At 41.0% G+C, this 25,825-nt stretch overlaps 1 protein-coding gene across 4 annotated transcripts in view; it reads left to right on the top strand.

Annotated features, from left to right (window-relative positions):
- Window positions 1–6,506, top strand: part of LOC129019602 (WD repeat-containing protein 87-like) — a 29,829-nt gene extending 23,323 nt beyond the window's left edge. For all 4 annotated transcript variants that reach the window (XM_054462527.2, XM_054462528.2, XM_054462525.2 and 1 more), the window contains one exon: window positions 348–6,506. In XM_054462527.2, the coding sequence (XP_054318502.2) occupies window positions 348–6,403 (6,056 nt within the window). In that variant the 3' untranslated portion in view covers window positions 6,404–6,506. The remainder of the gene's footprint in view (window positions 1–347) is intronic.
- Window positions 6,507–25,825: the final 19,319 nt, after the last annotated feature.

Below are 25,825 nucleotides of genomic sequence, written 5' to 3'. Positions count from 1 at the left end.
GTATAGGGTGATATATGGGGCATGTTTGGGGCCAACCTCAGGGCCCCAAAATACAGGGTGGGTAAGGCCAAGGTATATGAAAGGATACTAGTGAGAATGGAGTTCAGTGGGAGAATCTTATTCACAGAAAGTGACATTCCTGAGAAAGATCTACCCCACAGCAAATACCAAGCTCTTATTTCGTTAGAATATGGATGGTGGGATGAAACCGAGCATTTCCATATCATAAAGCCTTAGTCCCCCTGCTTTGTATCTCTTATGGTAGCTCAATGAATTAGATTTTACAAAGGATCTTACTCAAGACCTCTGTGTTTCTGTTAACTGTTTTTCTCCCAATATCTCTGCAGTTAAAAAGGATCTGAGAGTTGCCAGGAAGCACAGAAAGACAAAATTGGAAAAGTCTAGTTCCGTGTTGATGCCTTCAGAAGATGCAGGTGAACAAAGAGAGGCCGGGAAATCAGAGCAAGTTGAAACCCAACATGTTACCTTAGAGCCAGAGCTACCACTGAGTTCTGTAAGCACAGTCAAATCCCAGGATTATGCTGAAACAGAGAAGGAGGTCATTTTACAAGCTATAGAGGCCATGGAGGCCACAGAAGCCCTGGAGGCCACAGACGCCATGGAAGCCATAGATCAAGGTAACATGAAAGATTACGGAGATGTGATCTCTAAGCTGGAAAGAAAAGAACACATTAAAAGGCTTTGGAAAAAGGCAATGAGAAAAAGCAGAATAGCAGATGTGCAGTGGAAAGAGAAAAAAGATTTGAAGGATATTTCAGAGGTGACTACAGAAGAACCTAAGGAAGACGTCATAAAAATTGATGAGAAAGAAGAAGGTAAAAGGAAGAAAAGTGAAAAGAAGAGCCGGGGTTTGGCTGGGACTCCTGGACGTGCAGGTAGACCAGACACCAGATCTTGGAGGGATGGCATTTGTTCTCTTGTCACTTCAAGGATAGCAAGTTCCCATCCAGGAATGTTAAGGGATCTGGGCAAAGAATTGGTAGGCCTGGCTAGGGTGATACTTGCTGACCGACAGCCCAGCTGGACTCTCTTCCAAGAGATATGCCCCCTTTTACAGGATTCAAGCTCAGTCTCATTAGAATTAGATGACAGAGTATTGGAAGAAACACCCACCATAACAAAAAAAGTCATTAAAGAGGCTGTCAAGGACAAAAGGACAGCAGTATTGACAGAACGAGAGGATAAAAAAGTGTTAAAGGAAGATAAGGAATTTTCTCAAGAAGGAAAGAAAAAGAAAGCTGTTTTCCCAGCAGATCGCTTAGTCTTAGAGAAAAGGAAATTTAAAAGAAAAATGAGGAAACTGGCCAAGCAAGAAGGGAAAATAGCTAAGGAAGAAAGGAAACTGACAGAGCCAGAGGAAAAAATGCAGAGAAAGGAGAAACCAACCAAAGATAAAAAGAAACCAACCCATCCAGAAGAAAAAATGGCCCAGGAAGAAGAAATACCTGCTTCCCCACAAAAGGAATTAATTATGGAAGATCAGAAGTTAGTCCTAGAAGAAAAAAGACTAACTGGAAAAAGGGGACGACTACTAGGGAAAGGAAAGGAAGTGATCAGGAAAAAGAAGAAGCCAATCCTGAAAAGGGAAAGGTTGGAATGGGAAAAGATACAGGCCCAGGAGGAAAGCATGAGGGCCCAGGAAGAGAAAGAGCTGGCTGAGGAAGAGGAGGAGCTGGCTGAGGAAGAGGAGGAGCTGGCTGGGGAAGAGGAGGAGCTGGCTGGGGAAGAGGAGAAGCTGGCTGGGGAAGAAGAGGAGCTAGCTGAGGAAGAGGAGGAGCTGGCTGAGAAAGAGGAGGAGCTGGCTGTAGAAGAGGAGGAGCTGGCTGGGGAAGAGGAGGAGCTGGCTGGGGAAGAGGAGGTGGTGGCTAAGGAAGAGGAGGAGCTGGCCTGGGAAGAGGAGGAGCTGGCCTGGGAAGAGGAGGAGCTGGGTTGGGAAGAGAAGGAGCTGGGTTGGGAAGAGAAGGAACTGGGTTGGGAAGAGGAGGAACTGGCTGAAGAAGAGGAGGAAGTGGCTGAGGAAAAGGAAGCACTAATCCTAGACATAGAGAAACAAGTTGGAGAAAGAAAGAAACACATCTGGGAAAAGGAGAAACATGTTGAGGAAGAGGAGAAAGAGTCCTGGGAACTGGGGAAACTGGTTCAGGATCATTGGTCTAGAGAAGAGGAAGGACTGTCTGGGAAAGAGAGAGAACAGACATTAGAAATGGAGAGGTTGGCAGAACAAGAGAGTAAATTAATCCAAAAAGAGAAATGGTTTGGCAAAGAGGCCCTTTATGGGGAACAGAAAGAACAAGACCAGACAGAGAGGCAGGCTCAAAAAGAGGAGAGCAAACAGTTAGCCTGGGAAAGAAAGAAACTGTACCTAGAAGACAATGAAAAGTTTGGAGAACTGGAGAAATTGTCAAAAGAAGAAGAGAAATTAGCTCAAAAAACGGAGCAAGAAGCTGAGAAAAGAAAACAATGGGCCAGAGAAAAAATAAAACAGGTCTCCGAAGAGGAAAAAATCACAGAGGAAATCAAGAAAGGGTCCCCCAAAGAAGAGAAACAGACCATAGGAAAAGAGAAAAAAACTGAGAAAAAGAAGAAACAGATTGAGAAAGATGAGAAAGCAATTGAGGAAGAACAATGGATTCAGGAAAAACTAGCCTTACAAAAGGAGAAACTGGCCCACGAAGAGAGAGTATGGAGTCAGAAAGACATGAAACAGTCCTGGAAAGAGGAGAAAGAGGTAAAGCCAAAAAAACGAGTCTGGAAAAAAGAGAAATTGTCCCTAGAAGAGGAGGAACAGGCTGGTGAAATGGAGGAACAGTTCCAGGAAAAAGAGAAAGAGGCCAAGGAAATAGAGAAAAGGGCATTGGCAAAGAGACAGGCCCCAAAAGACAGTAAACTGGCCAAGAAAAAGAGTCATATTGCTGAGAAAGAAAAGGCAACGGCCAGGGAAGGAATTGGCATAACTGAGAAAAAGAAAAAAATAACCCAAGAAGAGAAAGAAATTATGAAAGGAGAGGGCAAATTGTCCCAGGAAGACAGGCAACTGGCCTATGACATTACGACCAAGGAGAGGGATGTTGCCAAGAAAAAAAAGAAAACCAAAGAGGAAAGAAAACAGGCAATGAGAAAACTGGATATGGAAAAAGGGATTGGTTCTGAAGAAAAAGAGGCTCGCTCCAGGGAAGAAAATATAAGAATGAAAGAGAATCAACTGTTTGGGATCCTGGCAGGAATAGTTAGAGAATTGATTACAGTTCCTTCAGAAGAAAGAAAAATAACTGAGGGAGAGACATCATCCATTATAGAAAAGAGTGAAATTGATGGCCGCAGGTGGGAATTTTTTAAGGAACAGGAGGAAATAATTGAAGAAGAGAAGGAACAGGCTCAGAAAGATAGGAAACTAGAAGATAGACTGGCCACCAAAGAGAGAATGGTAACTGATAAAGAGAGCTCGGAGGAGGACCGAAAGTTATTAAAGGAGGTCCAGGAAAAGATACTATTCAATAAAATCCAGGTACAGACTATGTTAAAGGAGTTTCAGAAGACAAATTTGTTAGAAAAAAGGCAGGTAGAGGAGCTTCTGAAGAGAGTTGAGGAGCATAAACTAGAGAAGACTCAGATGAAGTGGTTATTGGATAATCTCAGAGGTATACTATTTGAGGACTTATATAAGAGCTTGACGGAGAAGGAAACAGAGGAAGGTCTAATTAAGAAGGGGAAAGAGGAGGAGATTCTGCCCAAGAAAGAGAAAAGGAAACGTCTGATTAAGAAGAAGAAAGCAAGTACAAGTGAAGAGGAATTGGAGGATAACTTGGCTAAGAAGCTAAAGGAAAAGGGTTCGACTCAAAAAAGGAAAATGGAAAAGAGGTTGACTAAGGAGAAAGAGAGGCTGAGTAAGAAAAAAGAGGGCCTACAAGAGGAAGAGAAGAGCCTTAGTGAAGAGGAGTGGGGGCGCTGGAATGAGAAGGAGGAAGAGGAGAGCCTGAGTGAGAAGGAGGAGGACAGCTTGAGTGAGGAGGAGGAGGAAAGCCTGAGTGAGGAGGAGGAGGAAAGCCTGAGTGAGGAGGAGGAGGAGAGCCTGAGTGAGGAGGAGGAGAGCTTGAGTGAGGAGGAGGAGGAGGAGAGCCTGAGTGAGAAGGAGGAGAGCTTGAGTGAGGAAGAGGAGGAGGAGAGCCTGAGTGAGGAGGAGGAGAGCTTGAGTGAGGAAGAAGACAGCTTGAGTGAAGAGGAGGAGGAAGAGGAAATGGAGGAAAAAGAGAAGGAGGAGGAGGAAAAGCAGAAGGATGTGGAAAGCCTGAGTGAAGAGAAGGAAAAGGAGAGCAGACTTATGGAGGCAATGTTCTCAGAAGAGGAGAGAGTATTGAAAACAAAGTTCTCAAAGGAAGAAGTGAGATTATCTAGGCTGGTGACTGAAGGTGAGGATCTTGCTGAGGAAAGGGAGGGTACAGCTAAAGGAGAAATGCATTTTAAGAAAGAGGGCTTGCTTGATGTAAGGAGATACTCCAGACTTATGGACAAGGCTATGTGGCCAACAGTTCTGAAGAGCCTCTCCAAAATACCATGCCAGGTAACCCTGGAGGAAAAAGAGGGAATGCCCCTGAAAGTGTTAGAGGATCACTTGGATTTTGAAGACAGAGAGGGCAGTCAACTTCTTGGAGTACACCCCGTGACAAGTTCATTGGGAAGAGAAGAGAATGAACTCTTGGAGAAAGCCAGAGGTATGTTTTTACAAGCCATGGAAACAGGCTTAGAGACCCAGGTCCCAGAAGGTCTCCATAGGCCAGAGTTTCAATTATCTGATACTTTCATGGAACCACAGAAACCTAAACACAGACCCAAAGGTGAAAGATGGAAGTGGTTCTTGGGGTATCAGGATTCTCTGATGGGGGAAACTGATGGTCAGGCTCCAGCTCCAGCCCCAGCCTTTTCACCTGAAATGCCAGGTAGGAGATATCGAAGGCCGGCCTTCTCAGAAGCAAGCTTCTCAGATGAGGATTGGATTAACAATGCCTTAAAAAGGCTGGAAGCAGGAAAGCAACTTTCCAGGGACAGTTTTCATCGACTGAGTCAGATCCTCAGAGACTTTACTTCAAAGAGTTACTTGAAATGGATGCATATGTCCAATCTTAAGGTCATTGCTAAACATCTCAGGCAGAACCTAGAGTTAAGTCACACTGATATATTACAACCTTGCAAGGAGGTTTTGAGTTCAGTGCCCTTAAAAGAGATCCCTCCAGTTAGAAGAAAAGAAACACAGAAGTGGTTGGGACCATCCTCTATACCCAAACCAGTATTACCATCAGCCATCAAGAGGACTCAGACCCCACAGGCTCTCAGCTGGCATCTCTTAGCTGAGTCCTACAGGAAGAAGCAGGCAAAACAGTTATCCACTGCTCTCAAGGAGATAAAGCACCTTTATCCAGTCACAAGGGATGTTCCTACAGCTGTTTGTCCCTCTGTGGATAAGAAATCTCTAGCCTTGGTATTTGAGGAGGACTTCCCAGCCTTGACGAGGAAGGGTGAGAGCTCCAAATTTCCAATGGCAAAGAAGGAAGCACTGCCCATCCCTGCTCCAGTGATAGCATCAACTACCACAAGAATTCAAGTCCCTAAAGCTATAAACTGGCATCTTTTGGGAGAGCCTCACAGGAGCACGCGGGTACAACAGTTATCTGATGCCCTCAAAGAGATGGAGATGCAACATTTTTATCCTGCCACAAGAGACATTTTCACAGGTGCCCATGCCTCTGTGGACAAACAAACTCTAGCACTAATGTTCCAGAAGGATCTCGGGGCTTTTAAGGGTAAGGGCAGGCCACCCAAATTACCCAAATTGGAGAAGAAGGCACAACCAATTTCTAAAAAGAAGGAAGAGATGCCTTTGTGGGAGACGTTTGTGGCACTGTACCATGTTTTGCGGATGCTGCAGCAGCGATATGCAAAAGACAGTGCTGCTTGGATGGAACAATTCTATCAGCTCATGGACTTGTACCAACTTAAGTCCCCCAGAATCCAGAGGCTTCTACTAGAGTTACTGCAGAGAGAGGAACTTCAACCCCAAGAGACCATCTACAAAAATGCCCTGAAGACCAAGGAGCTGGCACCTGGTGAGCGCTTGTTCTACCACCTGTTTTGTGGTCATTCCCGTGACCCTGCGGGTCTCTTCAAGTTCCAGAATGTAGTACCCCTCCCTGGGCAGAACAAAGTCCATACTATCCAACCTGAGGGCATTGCCCAGTATGGCTTCCTAGAACTTGCCTGGAAAAGCCTACCGCAACTCAGTCCTCACCGTATTGAGAGGCTGCCCAGTATTCCTACTCTTACTATGATTGGGCTTAATATTAGGACTTTGGGATCCTATGGGAAAATGAGCCTGGGCCACAGATTTTAAGCCTCTTTACTTGTTCCCCACTTTGAGGTGGGGCTAGATGCAGACTCATCTTCATTCAGCTCCAGAAACCTGCTACTGTGTACTGAATAAAGTGACATTTCTCAGCTGTAACAAATATTCTAGCTTCTCTTCTTCCTCAAGCCTAGAATCCCTTGGAAAGTGGCCAGAGAAAACAGATGCCCTTTGTCCTAAAGGGGACACTTTTTCGGTTAGTGCAGTATATCCTTTAGAGGGCAACGGCCAGTATCTGATCACTTTTTCATAGAAAAGTCTGCCCTGGCACTCTTTCTCTTTGGCTACTATTCCTTTCCTTAGAAGGTCTTAGAGGCATCTGGCTGGGCACGGTGGCTTATGCCTATGTAATCCCAGCACTTTGGGAGGCTGAGGCAGGCAGATTACCTGAGGTCAGGAGTTCAAGACCAGCCTGGCCAACATGGCGAAACCCTGTCTCTACTAAAAATATAAAAATTATCTGGGCGTCATGGCGGGCGCCTGTAGTCCCAGCTACTTCGGAGGCAAGAGAATCGCTTGAACCCAGGAGGCGGAGGTAACAGTGAGCCCAGATCGTGCCACTGCACTCCAGCCTGGGCAACAGAGCAAGACTCCTTCTCAAAAAAAAAATGTTTGCATCTATATTTATATATGAGATTATATTCTAATTTCCTTCTGTATTATATTTTCCATATTTGATATGTCATATCAGTTCCTTAAAAAAGAGATAGAACTTGTCTTTGAAAACGTATGGAACTTTTTATATCTGTTGATTTGTTCTGTTCATGTTAGACTTTTAATCACCTTAAAGGTGATTATATGTATATGTATATAAGTATTTTTATATGAGCCCCTAAGTAAAAGTATCCCATGTTTTCTGTTTGTTAATTTTTGTTTTGCGGACTTTTTTGAGACAGGGTCTCACTCTGTCATCCAGGTTGGAGTGCAGTGGTGCAATCACAGCTCACTGCAGCCTCGACCTCCCAGGCTCAAGCATCCTCCCACCTCAGCCTCCTGAGTAGCTGGAACTACAAGCAGACACCACCATGCCTGGCTAATTAATTTTTTGTAGAGATAGGGTTTCACCATGTTGTGCAGGCTGATCTCGAACTCCTGGGCTCAAACAATCCTCCTGCCTCGGCCTCCCAAAGTGCTAGAATTACAGGTGTGAGCCACCACGCCAGGCCTCTTTTGGTTTTCTCCTGAGCAGCCACAGCTGTGTGCATGTGCACAGCCTTACAGACCTCTAGGAACCTGTGGGATCTTAGCAAGGCCCTCTATTGCTGTCTCATCCCATGGTTCTTCCTGTTAACTGTCTGGTCTGCCATTTTGTTAATTACCCTAACTGGTATGGAGCTCAGGCTATTATTAGAATTCCCTGATTGTCACTGAGCTCTCCATTGTTTTCAGCAGTACTCAGGGCATGCATTTTTTTCATGTCTGCTACTAACTCCATTCTGCCCCCTCTGATAGTACCGTTGAACTGCCAGTCCTGAAGGTAGACTTGAGGGGAGGGGCAGGCAGGATGGGAACAGCACCTGGCTAAAATACCATAAATCCCACTATTCTTTCCAAGAGTCAGTAGACTTGCTTTCAACAAATGCTTCTTAATTATGTCCACGCTCTTGATCAGCTTCCAACGTTTTTGAATAGTAGTTTTTGACAATTTTGTACACTTTTATCATTGCTTTTAGGGGAGAGGATTTCATAAACTCCTCATTAACCATTCCAGAAGTCAGTCCAGAATATAATTGGTTTTTATTGTGCCACCTGGGTAGTCATGCCTTTCTTCAATACTAGAAAATTCTTGAACGGGCGCGGTGGCTCATGCCTGTAATCCTAGCACTTTGGAGGCTGAAGCGGGTGGATTGCCTGAGCCCAGGAGTTCGAAACCAGCCTGGACAACACGGTGAAACCCCATCTCTATTAAAATACAAAAAAAAAGTAGCCGGGCCTGGCGGCGTGCGCCTGTATTCCCAGCTACTCGGGAGGCAGGAGAATTGCTGGAACCTGGAAGGCGGAGGTTGCAGTGAGCCGAGATCGCGCCACTGCACTCCAGCCTGGGCAACAGAGTGAGACTCCGTCTCTTTAAAAAAAAAAAAAAAAAAAGAAGAAGAAGAAGAAGAAGAAGAAAATTCTCAAAGGCTAACGTTTTGCTTACTTCTTCTCCATCATTCCATCGATAATTTCCTTCTAGCATCTGATTACAATACATCTGGGTTGCCACTGCTCATTCAACAACGTTGCTTCTTGGCCTCTCATGTTTTCCCTTTTTTTTTTTTTATGAGACGGAGTCTCGCTCTGTCACCCAGGCTGGAGTGCAGTGGCGCGATTTCGGCTCACTGCAAGCTCCGCCTCATGGGTTCACGCCATTCTCCTGCCTCAGCCTCCAGAGTAGCTGGGACTACAGGCGCCTGCCACCACGCCCAGCTAATTTTTTGTATTTTTAGTAGAGACGGGGTTTCACCGTGTTAGCCAGGATGGTCTTGATCTCCTGACTTCATAAACCGCCCGCCTCGGCCTCCCAAAGCGCTGGGATTACAGGCGAGCCACCGCACCCGGCCATGTTTTCTCTGTCCATCTAACTTGTCTTTTAATTTCCTCTGACCTAGTTATCAGATTACTCATTTTCTTTAGCTGTGCCAAAACTGTTAAGTGCTTTAAGGTCTAACCTGTCTTTCTCAAACCTGTCTGGTGCTTTCAACAGTATTTTCTTTCCTCATATTTGCTATATCTGTTGTCCATTAATATTTTAACAATGGCTATAATATAACCCCCAAGCAGTATTAATATTTTCTGATAGAGGAAGAAGTGTAAATTTGGCTCTGTCCATTGCAGTCTACTCATAGTGGATTGTTTTCTGGAATGTTTCCTAACTTTGGACTGTGAGCTCATGATAACTGAAGTTTCCTGCGTGGAAAATTTCAGTGGAATTGAAGTGATGCTTCTCCCTTCCTCCCCCCTCCCCACCTTCTACGCCATGATTTTCACTCGTTGGGAAGTTCTGTTTATTCCTGGTTTGATATTTCTGTACCTTGCAGCTAAAATAAGTTCATATCTCAAACCCAAGTGAAGTAAGGCTCATAATTTGTAAACATGGAAAGAAGAAATTATTTCCATTTTAGTACCTAGTATTATGCAGGAGTCTTAATTCCAATTCTTTGAATCACTAATTCCTAAGGTTCATAACCCATCTGTTTAAACGTAAACTCATTTTGTTATTAGGTATTGCTGCATAATAAATTACCACAAATGGAGGAGGTTAAAAAAACATACATTAACGATGTCATAGTTCTCATGGGTTAGAGTCTGTACTTCCCTAAGGAAGGGTTCTCTGCTCAGGATCTCACAAGACTGCAATGAGGATATTAGCCAGACTGTGTTCCTTTATGGAGTTTAGGGTTTTCTTCCAAGCTCTTGTGCTTGTTGGCGGAATTCAGTTCCTCACACTTATGGGTTTGATGGCCCCATTGAATGAGTTATGTGGCACTACATTCCTTGCCATCCCTCAGTCTTTCTTCTTCTTTTTTTTTTTTTTTTTTTGAAATGGTATCTTGCTCTGTCACCCAAGCTGGAATGCAGTGATGTGATCTCGGCTTACCGCAGCCTCCGCCTCCCAGATTCCAATGATTCTCCTGCCTCAGCCTCCTGAGTAGCTGGGATTACAGGCACCCGCCACCATGCCCAGCTAATTTTTGTATTTTTAATAGAGATAGGGTTTCTCTATGTTGGCCAGGCTAGTCTTGAACTTCTGACCTTGTGGTCCACCCTCCTCGGCCTCCCAAAGTGCTGGGATTACAGGCATGAGCCACCGTGCCTGGCCGTAGATGCAAACAAACATTATAAGTAAATATTAACTAATGAAACTGAGTAGGTATCAAAATAATAATATACCTTGGCCAACCAGGGTTTATTCTAGGGATGTTTAAAAATCAAGAAATATATTTATACCAATTAATATATCAATAAATTAAAGAGGAATAGTATATGACTATAGCAACAGATAATAAAATGGCATTAAAAAAAGAGTAATAGATGAGTAGGTAGTAAAAAAAAGAAAAAGAAAAGAAAAAATGAGGCATTTCTAACATAGGAAGCTACTTAAATACAACACAGATGATTCACCCACAACCAAAAAGAAATGTTAGATTAATGTGAACTGTTGATGTAATTTCCATTAAATTGAAGGAAAAGACTGAAAGCCTGGTATCACTCCCATTATATGAGATAATTAAAGCTATTTCAATTAAAGTAAAGAAACCTATATAAATATTAGAAAAGGCATTTTCATTTTAACTTGCAGATAATTTGATATTTAGAAAACCAAAGAGTGCAATTTAAAATTATGAAAATAATAAGAATATTTGATAAGAGTGAAAACTTACTAAATTGACATTTAAAATGTTGGCATGGGGGGGTACTGAACACAATAAAACAGCATAAATCATAAGTTTGGAAAAAATAAGGACATCATATAAAACAAACAAATAATTTGGATCCCAAATATGATTTTTTAAAACACTCATTTATCAGTAGAAAAACAAATGAATAAACAGGCAAAAAGCACAACTAGGAAAAATCATAATTAATAATTGTCAAGTAAAAATCTGTGAAAAACACTCAACTCACCAGCGATTAGAAAAATAAAAACTAAAACACATAACAGGAGAAGTATAGCACCCATTGCAATTTTGACTGAGCTGTCAGATATTTCAAAACTGAAGAAGTTGGCTATATGAACCCATGCTGAAAATGTTTACAGCCTATGCCTCAGCAAGTAGAGACTACTGTTCACATGTACACTAGAAAACAGAAGCAAAGCTCATTAGTCTTTTTATAATAGTGAAAATGTAAGCAACTGCATAATTGTCAATTGCAAAAGCAAAAAAGATTTAAATACACCGAAGTATATTTATAGAAAGATTAGGCTGAAAGAGTTTTCATTTTGTAGAAAAATAGCAGCTCTACATTCAGAAAAAAAGAAGCTAATTACAGGTCATGATGTGCACTGTCATCGACTCATGGCTAATCACAGGAAATGTCTGAAAATTCCAACCCTAGAGACACTCACTTTGGATCTGGCAACTTTTCCCAAAGATGTTTATAGGTATTAGGAATGCAGTTTCCATGGCAACATTTTAAAATGTTCTTTATGCCACGGCTCATTATTCCTTTGTTTGACTGATAATGAGCTTTTCATTGTTCCAAGGTAGACATTTAATATTCAGTACTTCATAAACATGTTTAAGCAAAGAAGCCTTAATAAAAGTACCATCAAGTACTAATGATGTTCCTGGTAGCATAATTTCAAAAATGTTGGGTAAAGGTATGTCCCTACATTTAACATGCACATATAGTTACCTGGAGGAATAGCAACCTATTGCAATGGCTTATTACAGAATTCATTATTCTGTCTTGTGTTAGATTTTATTGTAAAACTTAACCTTGTGTGGGAAAATAGTGTTAACTATAAAACTGAGAATAAATGAATAGGATATTGGATTCCCTATATGCAAGAAATGGACATAGTTGCAGCCATAAAAAAGAATAAGTTCATGTCCTTTGCAGGGGCATGGATGGAGCTGGAGGCCATTACCCTTAGCAAACTAATGCAGGAACTGAACACCAAATACCACATGTTCTCACTTATAAATGGGGCCTAATTGATGAGAACACATGGACGGATGGGGGGAACAACGGGCACTGGGGCCTATTGGAAGTTGGAGGATGGGAGGAGGGAGATGATCAGGAAAAATAATTAATGGGTACTAGGCTTAATACCTGGGTGATGAAATAATCTGTACAACCCCCATGACACAAGTTTACCTGTGTAACAAACCTGCACACGTACCCCTGAGCTTAAAATAAAAGTTAAAAAAAAATGGACAAAGAAATGTAAATTATAATGGATAATCACACTGACATCATGGATGGTGGCTTGACAATGTGTAACTTGTGATTTTCTTCAATCATTCTTATTTAAAAGGTATTGATTCTTTCATTGGGTTGAATTCTAATTGTGCAAAAATGCACAGATTTCATTAAAACTACTATTCTTTGATGCTGGCACTTCCTTGAGATTGCCAGAAAATACAGTGGAAGGTATATCAAATGATTATTTTAGAGTGGTCATCTAGCTGGAAGTGCTTGAAAGTAGTTATCAACTGTAAGTAGCAACCTGATTTAGAAAATGGTAAAATGTGGGGAAAAAGGTGTTTTTCAGTATTGAGGAAATCAATTACGTGTGAAACAACCCTTCATAAAATCAAATAAACATTAGAAGAAGTAATAAATCTAGACCACAAGTTGGCGTACTCTTTCTTAAAGGGCCAACAGTAAAGGGCTAAACAGTAACTAATTTAGGCTTTGGGTCATATTTTACAACTACTCAAATGTGCTACTGGTGTGGGAAAGAAATGAGTAAATAAATGGGTATAGCTGTGTCCCAATAAAATTTCATTTACAAAACCAGTGGTTGGTCCATGCGCAATTGATTGCTGACTGCTAATCTTGAAAGTACCAGAGTTGGATCAATAATTTTGTATTTATCAAGATTTATAATTAAATCAGAATAGTTAAATCCTGGATATTCTATGTCAGGGGTCCCCAACCCCCAGGCCACCTGACTGGTATTGGAACCCGGTTAGGAACCTAGCTGCACTGAGCAGGAGGCCAGTGAAGGAAGCTGAGCTCCTCCTCCCTGTCAGATCAGTGGTAGCATTAGATTCTTACCGTGAGCCCTACTGTGAACTTAGCAGGCAGGGGACCTAGGCTGCTTACTCTTTATGAGAATCCCTCCCCCAGCCCATGGAAAAACTGTCTTCCACCAAACCGGTCCCTGGTGCCAAAACGGTTGGGGATAGCTGTTCTAGATAAATAACTTTTAATTTCATAGTTCTGTGGGTAGATCCTTAGTTCAGTTGGTAGATAATGTATATATATTTTCTATGATTAGTTTCTCAAGGGAAACTAATTTAGCTTTTGATTTTTAGGAGCTATTCTTATAGAGACTTGTTACACTCATCTAATCCATGCGGCAATGAGCTGGAAAATTTTCATTAGAAAGAATTTCTTTTTTTTTTTTTTTAATTATCATTATTATTATTATTATACTTTAGGTTTTATGGTACATGTGCGCAATGTGCAGGTAAGTTACATATGTATACATGTGCCATGCTGGTGCGCTGCACCCACCAACTCGTCATCTAGCATTAGGTATATCTCCCAATGCTATCCCTCCCCCCTCCCCCCACCCCACAACAGTCCCCGAAGTGTGATGTTCCCCTTCCTGTGTCCATGTGATCTCATTGTTCAATTCCCACCTATGAGTGAGAATATGCGGTGTTTGGTTTTTTGTTCTTGCGATAGTTTACTGAGAATGATGATTTCCAATTTCATCCATGTCCCTACAAAGGACATGAACTCATCCTTTTTTATGGCTGCATAGTATTCCATGGTGTATATGTGCCACATTTTCTTAATCCAGTCTATCATTGTTGGACATTTGGGTTGGTTCCAAGTCTTTGCTATTGTGAATAATGCCGCAATAAACATACGTGTGCATGTGTCTTTATAGCAGCATGATTTATAGTCCTTTGGGTATATACCCAGTAATGGGATGGCTGGGTCAAATGGAATTTCTAGTTCTAGATCCCTGAGGAATCACCACACTGACTTCCACAAGGGTTGAACTAGTTTACAGTCCCACCAACAGTGTAAAAGTGTTCCTATTTCTCCACATCCTCTCCAGCACCTGTTGTTTCCTGACTTTTTAATGATTGCCATTCTAACTGGTGTGAGATGGTATCTCATTGTGGTTTTGATTTGCATTTCTCTGATGGCCAGTGACGGTGAGCATTTTTTCATGTGTTTTTTGGCTGCATAAACGTCTTCTTTTGAGAAGTGTCTGTTCATGTCCTTCGCCCACTTTTTGATGGGGTTGTTTGTTTTTTTCTTGTAAATCTGTTGGAGTTCATTGTAGATTCTGGATATTAGCCCTTTGTCAGATGAGTAGGTTGCGAAAATTTTCTCCCATTTTGTAGGTTGCCTGTTCACTCTGATGGTAGTTTCCTTTGCTGTGCAGAAGCTCTTTAGTTTAATTAGATCCCATTTGTCAATTTTGGCTTTTGTTGCCATTGCTTTTGGTGTTTTAGACATGAAGTCCTTGCCCATGCCTATGTCCTGAATGGTAATGCCTAGGTTTTCTTCTAGGGTTTTTATGGTTTTAGGTCTAACATTTAAGTCTTTAATCCATCTTGAATTGATTTTTGTATAAGGTGTAAGGAAGGGATCCAGTTTCAGCTTTCTACATATGGCTAGCCAGTTTTCCCAGCACCATTTATTAAATAGGGAATCCTTTCCCCATTTCTTGTTTTTGTCAGGTTTGTCAAAGATCAGATACTTGTAGATATGTGGCATTATTTCTGACGGCTCTGTTCTGTTCCATTGATCTATATCTCTGTTTTGGTACCAGTACCATGCTGTTTTGGTTACTGTAGCCTTGTAGTATAGTTTGAAGTCAGGTAGTGTGATGCCTCCAGCTTTGTTCTTTTGGCTTAGGATTGACTTGGCGATGCGGGCTCTTTTTTGGGTCCATATGAACTTTAAAGTAGTTTTTTCCAATTCTGTGAAGAAAGTCATTGGTAGCTTGATGGGGATGGCATCGAATCTGTAAATTACCTTGGGAAGGATGGCCATTTTCATGATATTGATTCTTCCTATCCATGAGTATGGAATGTTCTTCCATTTGTTTGTATCCTCTTTTATTTCCTTGAGCAGTGGTTTGTAGTTCTCCTTGAAGAGGTCTTTCACATCCCTTGTAAGTTGGATTCCTAGGTATTTTATTCTCTTTGAAGCAATTGTGAATGGGAGTTCACTCATGATTTGGCTCTCTGTTTGTCTGTTATTGATGTATAAGAATGCTTGTGATTTTTGCACATTGATTTTAACACCCCACTGTCAACATTAGACAGATCAACGAGACAGAAAGTCAACAAGGATACCCAGGAATTGAACTCAGCTCTGCACCAAGTGGACCTAATAGACATCTACAGAACTCTCCACCCCAAATCAACAGAATATACATTTTTTTCAGCACCACACCACACCTATTCCAAAATTGACCATATACTTGGAAGTAAAGCTCTCCTCAATAAATGTAAAAGAACAGAAATTGTAACAAACTGTCTCTCAGATCACAGTGCAATCAAGCTAGAACTCAGGATTAAGAATCTCACTCAAAACCGCTCAACTACGTGGAAACTGAACAACCTGCTCCTGAATGACTACTGGGTACATAACGAAATGAAGGCAGAAATAAAGATGTTCTTTGAAACCAACGAGAACCAAGACACAACATACCAGAATCTCTGGGATGCATTCAAAGCAGTGTGTAGAGGGAAATTTATAGCACTAAATGCCCACAAGAGAAAGCAGGAAAGATCCAAAATTGACACCCTAACATCACAATTAAAAGAACTAGAAAAGCAAGAGCAAACATATTCAAAAGCTAGCAGAAGGCAAGAAATAACTAAAATCAGAGCAGAACTGAAGGAAATAGAGACACAAAAAACCCGTCAAAAAATAAATGAATCCAGGAGCTGGTTTTTTGAAAGGATCAACAAAATTGATAGACCGCTAGCAAGATTAATAAAGAAAGAAAGAGAGAAGAATCAAATAGATGCAATAAAAAATGATAAAGGGGATATCGCCACCGATCCCACAGAAATACAAACTACCATCAGAGAATATTACAAACACCTCTTTGCAAATAAACTAGAAAATCTAGAAGAAATGGATAAATTCCTCAACACATACACCCTCCCAAGACTAAACCAAGAAGAAGTTGAATCTCTGAATAGACCAATTAACAAGAGCTGAAATTGTGGCAATAATCAATAGCTTACCAACCAAAAAAAGTCCAGGACCAGATGGGTTCACAGCCGAAGAATTTCCTTCTTTAAGTCTTACCTGAGGATGTACCATAGTATAAAGTGTTGCTTTTTATTTTTTTTGAGAGTCTTGCTCTGTCACCTAGGCTGGAGTACAGTGGGGTGATCCTGGCTCACTGCAACCTCCGCCTCCCCTCTCCCAGATTGAAGTGATCCTCCCACCTCAGCTTCCCCAGTAGCCGCCACACCTGGCTAATTTTTTTTTTTTTTTTGTATTTTTAGTAGGGATGGGGTTTCGCCATATTGGCCAGAGTAGTCTCAAACTCTGGCCTCAAGTGATTCAACTGCCTCAGGCTCCCAAAGCACTGAGATTACAGGTGTGAACCACCGTGCCTGGCCAAGTGCTGCTTTTAAAATGAAGAGGTTCCTTTCCTTTGATTAAATAAATATATACTTTTCAGTTTAAAAAATCTCCAATATCATCCTAAGTCAATTTTGATAAATTACATTCTTTTAGGAAAACAATCTAGTATCTCTAGATTTCTAAATATACAGGAAGAAACTTAAGTATTACTTTATAATTAAAATTTTTTCTCCATATTTATAGATATATCCCCTTTCTTATTAATGATGCTATAATGTAATCATTCTTACTTTTTTTTCTTTTGAGACAGAGTCTCACTCTGTCACCCAGGCTGGAGTGCAGTGGCAAAATCTCACTCACTGCAACCTCCACCTCCCAGGTTCAAGTGATTTTCCTGCCTCAGCCTCCTGAGTAGCTGGGATTACAGGCATCTGCCACCATGCCCAGCCAATTTTTTTTTGTATTTTTAGTAGAGATGGGGTTTTGCCATGTTGGCCAGGCTGGTCTCAAACTCCTGACCTCAGGCTGCCCAAAGTGCTTGGATTACAGGCGTAAGCCACCGCGCTTGGCCTTATTTTTTTCTTGACCAGATTTAGCAATGTCTATTTGATGTTAAAATACCTTTTTCTTTTTTTGTAACAGGGTCTTTAGCTATGTCACCCAGGCTGGAGTATACTGGCACAATTATAGCTCACTGTAACCTTGAATTCCTGGGCTTAAGCGATCCTTCCACCGCTGCCTGTTGAGTAGCTAGGACTATAGGCAAGCACCACCAGGCCCAGCTAATTACTATTTTTCTATTTTTCATAGACAGGGGGTCTCGGTAGGTTGCCCAGGCTGATCTTAAACTCCTAGCCTCAAGTGATCCTCCCGCTTTGGTCTCCCAAAGTGCTGGGATTAGAGCGATGTTAATATACTTTTAACAGGAAAAATTAAAAATAAAAAAAATTAGTTGATGATTACTATGTTATTTTGAAATCACAGTACTATACTTCTATATGTATTCATAGCTTTTTCCAGAAAACAAAAACTTTTGAGTACTATTTCAGGTACGAATCAATATGCTCTAATAATTTTAGTTATATTAATTGCTTTCTTATGTGGGCTTAGGGTTTACTTTAATTTTCTAGTTTTGCATGTCTAATGTTTATTACTTTATCAATTTTATCAATGCCTACTAAGCCACAGGCATTGAATAGGTTCTGGGGATAGAGTGGTAAAGAGAAATAAAGTTCTGGCTTTCATTTTGGTTTCCTGCATGCATTGAAGAGTATTAAATTTCCAAAGAATAGAGGACTAACAACATCCCAAAGATCTGATATTTAGGCATTTTGTTAGTCCTTTCTGTACAGGTCCTAATTTCAATATTAATTTCCTATTTAAGACTTATACATGAGATTATAAATTTCAAAAAGGAGGTAACAAAATATTACCATGTCAATTAATAGCCATAAAATAAATTTCTATAATGGAGAAATCTAGCAGTCACCTCTGTAACCAACTGGTTAACATCCAGCATCCTTAATACTTGGAAAACTCAACATTATGTGTTTTTTAATGAACATAACATCTATTCAATTAAACCTCTTTGTTTAGCTTCAGATTACTGGAACTATTAGTTCCAATAAATAAATGATCCACAAGGAAATAATTTCAAAAATCCAGAATGTGAGACATTCAATAAAACAACTATTCTATACTCTTCAAAAATCCAAAGTTATGAAAAAATTGTGGGGAAGTTTTTCTACACTAGGAGTTGGCATTTTTGTTTGTTTGTTTGTTTGTTTGTTTGTTTAGGCGGAGTCTCACTCTGTCGCCCAGGCCTGGCTAATTTTTTAGTAGAGATGGGGTTTCACCATGTTGGCCAAGCTGGTCTCGAACTCCTGACCTTGTGATCTGCCCACCTCAACCTCCTAAATTGCTGGGATTACAGGCGTGAGCCACCGTACCCGGCCTTTTCTTTTAAAACCGGATAGTAAAATTTCAGGCTTTGTGGGCCATATGGTCTCTGTTGTAACTACTCAACTCTGCTAGGGCAGCGTGAAAGCAGACATACAATATGGAAACAAGTGAACATGGCAGAGCTTCACTAAAACTCATGTTTTAAATCTTCTCATGTTTTTTACATTCTACTAGTTTTTGTTGTTGATGTTGTTGTTGTTGTTGTTGTTTTAGGACAGAGTCTTGCTCTTGTCACCACGCTGGAGTGCAATGGTGCGATCTCGGCTCACTGCAACCTCCGCCTCCTGGCTTCAAGTGATTCTGCTGTCTCAGCCTCCCCAATAGCTGGGATTACAAGCGCCCACCACCACACCCAGCTAATTTTTGTATTTTTAGTAGAGATGGGGTTTCACCATGTTGGCCAGGCTGGTCTTGAACTCCTGACCTCAGGTGATCCACCTGCCTTGGCCTCCCAAAATGCTGGGATTACAAGTGTGAACCACTGTGCCTGGCACATTCTACTAGATTTTAATCAGAAGGGATAACTTAAAACTTTTTTTTTTGGGGACAGAGTCTCACTGTCGCCCAGGTTGGAGTGCAGTGGCGTGATCTCGGCTCACTGCAGGCTCCGCACCCCAGGGTTCACGCCATTCTCCTGCTTCAGCCTCCCGAGTAGCTGGGACTACAGGCGCCTGCCACCTCGCCCAGCTAATTTTTTGTATTTTTAGTGGAGACGGGGTTTCACAGTGTTAGCCAGGATGGTCTCGATCTCCTGACCTCGTGATCTGCCTGCCTCGGCCTCCCAGAGTGCTGGGATTACAGGCGGGAGCCACCATGCCCGGCCCAACTTAAAACTTAAAAAGGCATAAGTAATTAATGAAGGTTTTCTAAGTTCATTACACCTGTATGGACTCATAGTATTTCACTAACAGTAACATAAATAATATTAAAAATAGTATCTAATGCTCAATGAACAGAGATCATGTACAAGATAGCTTTCCAAGTTTTCTGTATTCCAATTAACAGCACTATAACATAGGTACTATTATCATCATTTATGAAGGACTCCCAGAAGGATAAATACCTTGTTCAATGTCATACAGGTTATAAGAAATGGAATGGCAATCATAATGGTTTCCCACTCATTTGTTAGATCAACAGGGGTTTTCTGTGGTATGTTTTCTCAAGTCTAACAATTAGTGATTGGGGCTGAAAGGCTTTTATAAATAATGCATATAAACAAGGGCATTTCAACATTCTGTGAATTTTCCTTTAATGTGAATATTAAACAATCCATAGAGAAACACCAATAAAGGTGTTCTTATGTAAAAATACATCATACATTCTCTAGATTTTTAACGACATTTGGGTCAACTTAAAAAGTTGGAATTTACAACTTAAAAACTTGAAATAACATTTATATTCTAAGGAGTTCTCACCAGTATAATCTCTTTAATGCCTTACGAGAAGTGAACCATATCTAAAATTACTCCCACACTCCTGTCATTCAAATTCTCTCAGCATTATAAATATCCTGATGTACTGTACATTCTCTGCTGCATATATAGGCCTTTCCACAGTCCTCATATTTATAAGGTTTCTCTCCATTATGAATTCTCTGATGTGCTTTAAGAATTAAACTATGCCAAAAGGATTTCCCACATTTGTTACAGTCAAAAGATCTCTCACCACTGTGAATACTCTGATGTTGAGTAAGTCGTATATACACACTAAAAGTCTTCCCACATTCCTTATATTCATAAGGTTTCTCACCAGTATGAATTCTCTCATGTATTCTAAGGCTTTGCAAATGACTTAAAGCCTTCCCACATTCCTTACATTCATAGGGTTTCTCACCAGTGTGAATTCTTTCATGCCTAAGAAGGTTTGAGGGACCACTGAAGGTTTTCCCATGTTCCTTACATTCATAGGGCTTCTCACCGGTATGAATTCTCTGATGTGTTCTAAGTCTTGCACCTTGACTAAAGGCCTTGCCACATTCGTAACAAACATAGGATTTTCACCAGTATGAACTTTTCTATGTTCAGTAAGGTGTGAGGTATGACTAAGGGCCTTCCCACATTCCTGACAAACACAGGATTTCTCACCAGTATGAACTTTTCTATGTTTAGTAAGGTGTGAGGTAAAACTAAAGGCCTTGCCACATTCATAACAAACAGGATTTTCACCAGTATGAATTTTTATATTTTCAGTAAGGTGTGAGGTGCGACTAAAGGCCTTCCCACATTCTTCACATTCATAGGGTTTCTCACCAGTATGTATTCTCTGATGTACTGTTGAGGGAAGAGAGAGATCATCTCATATTGTTTTATACTCAGTACCTGTTTTAAGAAAAAACAACAAGGAAGTAAAACCAAAGACAGGCAGCCCAGCGCCAGGCCCAAAACCAGGCCTGGGCCTGCCTGGCCTAAACCCAGTAGTTAAAAATCAACTCATAACTTAGAAACCGATCTTATTCATAGATTGCAGACATTGTAGAGAAGAACATTGTGAAACTCCCTGCCCTGTTCTGTTTCTCTCTGACCACCGGTGCATGCAGCCCCTGGCACGTGCCGCCTGCTTGCTCAAATCAGTCACGACCCTTTCATGTGACATCTTTAGTGTTGTGAGCCCTTAAAAGGGACAGAAATTATGCACTTGGGGAGCTTGGATTTTAAGGCAGTAGCTCGCCGATGCTCCCAGCTGAATAAAGCCCTTCCTTCTGCAACTAGTTGTCTGAGAGGTTTTGTTTGCGGCTCATCCTGCTACATTTCTTGGTTCCCTGACTGGGAAACAAGGTAACTGGCGGACCGCCGAGGCAGCCCCTTAGGCGGCTTAGGCCTGCCCTGTGGAGCATCCCTGCAGGGGACTCCGGCCGGCCTGAGTGGTGATCCAAAGAGCGCTCCCGGGTAGGATATTGCCCTGGTGGAACGCCTCGCCAGAGCAGTGCATAGCAGGCCCCCACGGAGGATTAACACAGTGGCTGAACACCGGGAAGGAACTAGCACTTGAAGTCCAGACATCTGAAACTTGGTAAGACTAGTCTTTGGAACTTGCCCCACTCCATCTGAGTGGAAGCGTGGCCTGATCATCCACGGCGTGCCTGCATTGGCACTTTTGTTCTGGTTTTGACTTGTCTTAGATTGCGTGATACTTTGGTTTTGGTTTTGACCTGGCTTGGATTTCTGGATACTCTGATTTTGGTTTTGATTTTGGTTTGGTATAAACAGTAAAAGTGTGTGTGTGCCCTCTTTACCCATTCTTTGTCTTGTGGTGAGTGTGTGTGGTATGAGTGTGGTATTTTGTCTTGGGAAAAAAAAAAATTTCAGGAAAGAATTTAAGGGAGATTACGGTGTTACTGTGACACCAGGAAAACTTAGAACTTTGTGTGAAATAGACTGGCCAGCATCAGATGTGGGTTGGCCATCAGAAGGAAGCCTGGACAGGTCCCTTGTTTCAAAGGTGTGACACAAGGTAACCTGTAAGCCAAGGCACCCAGGCCAGTTTCCGTACATAGACAGTTACAGCTGGATTTAGACCCCCTTCCCCCACACAGTAGTTAAGAGAACATCAGCATAAGTGGCTGACAGAGGCAAGGAAAGACCAGCAGAGAGAAAAAGAGGCCATCTATACCAATTCTAAGTTAATTTAGACTAAACAAGTTCTTATTAATAGCAAAGGATAATTGAAATCCCAGACTTACAAGGTTTTAAACAAAAGTGAAGTCTGCTAAAAGTTAACAGTGTAACATGTATTATGGTAACTTCTAATCTTGTGGCCTTAGAGAGTCTAGTCTAAAGACATAAAGAAAGTTCGCTTAAAAAAAAAGGCGGGGGGAGGCAGAATTTATGTAAAAAGAGTGTTATATGGTAAATTCTTGTCCTGAAATAAATTAACTGGTTGTTTGAAGAAAAAAAAAATGTTTGTAATAAGTCAGACAGTTGAGACATGTTGAAGAATTGTCGGCAAAAGTCATAAAAGAAAAAATGTTATAAAAAAATTTATACAAAAAATGTTGCATAATTTAAAAGTAATAAGTCCTCCTGAGTACTATGAAAAAAAAATTTTAGGTGCAAGGTGTATAAGAAAGTAAAATATAACTTTGGTAAAAAAAATTATAAAGGGGCATAAAAATGTGGATTTTTACCTACATTAAAACGTTAAAAAAATTATTGTTTTAAAAGTTTAAGCAAGTTTTAAAACGTTAATTATAAAGAAAATTCTGTGTGTAAACATATTAGCTAAAGTTAAAAAGGTATCATCCAGTTTTTCTGTGAACTGGACATTAAAGTAAAAATACAACAGGTTTTTTCTTAAAGCATCAACCTGCTCTTTAACAAAAATTATAAAAGGTTAAAAAGAGTCTATAAAATCTTACCTTATGGTCAAACATGAAAAATTGGATAAATATGTCTACAAGGTTTAATTAAAATTAAGTTTAACATTAATAACACACTAATATAAAGGTAAAATTTAGCTTATCTGGTATAAAAATCATACAAGAAGTATTATTAAATATAAAATGGTGTTTAGCTTTCTTTGTTCTAAAAACTAATAAAAATTAGTGCTAAAGGAAACATTCATTTTACTAGAGGATAATAAAAGTTAAAGACTTAAAACAAACTTTGGCAATTAAGACAGCATACCAAGATGCAAATGCCTGATTGAAATGGATCAAATATTCCATCTGCATGTTAAACAAAAGCAATCATTATGCTTGTGCACATGGCAGGCCAGAGGCCCTAATTGTCCCCCTTCCACTAAGGTGGTCCTCCAGTTGGCCAGGTGTGGGCTGCATGGTAGCTCTTTTCCAGGATTCTGCAGCCTGGAGTAATAAGTCATGCCAAGCTCTCTCTGCTATATCCTGAAGTCCCTACGGGTCAGCCCCCGAGGGCCATCCAGCTTCCGTCTCCCAACACTAAGTTCACTTCATGTCTCTCACGGCAGGGAGGAGACTTAGCATTCCTTGGGGACCTGAAGGGATGCAGTGTGCTTAAGAATTTTCTAGAGCTTACCAATCAGTCAGCCCTTGTTCATCCCCGAGCGGATGGGTGGTGGTATTTTGGTGGACCTTTACTGGGCACTCTGCTGAATAACTAGAGTGGCACTTGTGCTTTAGTCCATTTGGCTATCCCTTTTACCCTGGCATTTCATCAATCAGAGGGAAAAATAATAATAATAATAAGACATCGTAAAGTGAGAGAAGCCCCTTATAGGTCTTTCAACTCTCACATCTATTTAGATGCAATTGGAGCCCCACAAGGAATACCAGATTAATTTAAAGCTTGAAATCAAATAGTTACAGGATATAAGTCAATATTTTGGTAGATGACCGTCAATAAAAATGTAGATTAGGTAAACTACATTTATTACAACCAACAGCAATGAGCTTTTCATGAGTTAAAAAGAAAAACTCATGTCGGCCCCAGCCCTGAGGCTACCTGACCTGACAAAACTCTTTACACTCTATGTGTCAGAAAGAAGAAAAAATGGCAGTTGGAGTTTTAACCCAGACTGTAGGGCCCTGGCCAAGGCCAGTGGCCTATCTCTCAAAACAACTAGATGGGGTTTCCAAAGGCTGGCCCCCATGTCCAAGGGCCCTGGTAGCAACGGCCCTGTTAGCACAAGAAGTAGATAAGCTAACTCTTAGGCAAAACCTAAACATAAAGTCCCCCCATGCTGTGGTGTTTTTAATAAATACCAAAGGACACCATTAGCTAATGAATGCTAGACTAACTAGATACCAAAGCTTGCTCTGTGAAAATCCCCGCATAACCATTGAAGTTTGCAACACCCTGAAGCCCGCCACCTTGCTCCTGATATCAGAGAGCCCAGTTAAACATAACTGTGTAGAAGTATTGGACTCAGTTTATTCTAGTAGGCCCAACCACCGAGACCACCCTCAAACATCAGTAGACTGGGAGCTGTACGTGGATGGGAGCAGCTTCGCCAATCCCTGCAAAGTGACGCTGAAGAAGACGACAAGCCCTGCTCCAGTCACACCCGGAAGCTGACTGGTCCACGCACGGCCGAAGCATGAGGAAACTCATCGCGAGACTCATTTTCCTTAAAATTTGGACTTGTACAGTAAGGACTTCAACTGACCTTCCTCAGACTGAGAACTGTTTCCAGTATATATATCAAGTCACTGAGGTAGGACAAAAGATTGCTACAGTCCTATTATTTTATGGTTATTATAAGTGTACCAGGACTCTAAAAGAAACTTGTTTGTATAATGCTATTCTATCCAAGGTATGTAGCCCAGGAAATAACCAACCTGATGCGTGTTAGGACCCATTTTAAGCCTCCCATGATCACAGCTTTTAAAATAAAATTAAGGACTGGTCCTTTTCTAGGCGACACAAGTAAAGTAATAGCTAGGACAGAAGAAAGAGGGGTCCCCAAAAATGTAACCTTAAAATTTGATGCCTGTGCCGCTATTAATAGTAAACAGCATGGGATAGGATGCGGTTCTCTAGGTTGGAAAAAAAGTTACACAGCAGAAAATAAGTACATCTGTCAAGAATCATATTTATGTGAGATGTGTCAATACTGGTCTTGTGTCATTTGGGCTACTTGGAAAGAAGATAAAAAAGATCCTGTTTGGCTCCAAAAAGGAAAAGTCAGCCCCTCCTGCATGAGTAGGAGCTGCAACCTTTTAGAATTGATAATCACAAACCCCTCAGACCCAAAGTGGAATAAAGAAAAATATGTAACATTAGACACTGATGGAAAAGGACTAGATCCTAGTGTAAGCATCCTAATAAAAGGAGAGGTTCAAAAACGCTCTCCAGAACCAGTATTTCAGACTTTCTATGATGAACTAAATGTGCCAGTACCTCAGATTCCAGTAAAAACTAAAAATTTGTTTTTGCAATTAGCCGAACATGTAGCCCAGTCTCTACAAGTCACCCCATGTTATGTTTGTGGAGGAACTGTAACAGGAGATCAATGGCCATGTGAAGCCCGAGAATTAGTTCCTAAGACCCAGTTCCTGAGGAATTCCCAGCCCAAAAGAACCACCCTGACAATTTTTGGGTTCTAAAAGTCTCAATTATTGGACAGTATTGCATAGCTAGAGAAGGAAATGGATTCACTCATCCTGTAGGGTGGCTTAGTTGTCTTGGGCAAAAGCTGTATAATGGTACCACAAAAACAATTACATGGTGGAGTTCCAATTACACAGAAAGAAATCCATTCAGTAAATTTCCAAAGTTGCAGACTGTTTGGGCCCAC

Source organism: Pongo pygmaeus, chromosome 20, assembly GCF_028885625.2.
Source record: "Pongo pygmaeus isolate AG05252 chromosome 20, NHGRI_mPonPyg2-v2.0_pri, whole genome shotgun sequence".
In the NCBI taxonomy this organism is placed as follows: Eukaryota; Metazoa; Chordata; class Mammalia; order Primates; family Hominidae; genus Pongo; species Pongo pygmaeus.
Note: the sequence above shows the minus strand (reverse complement) of the source record. Positions and strands in the feature narration are given on the sequence as shown.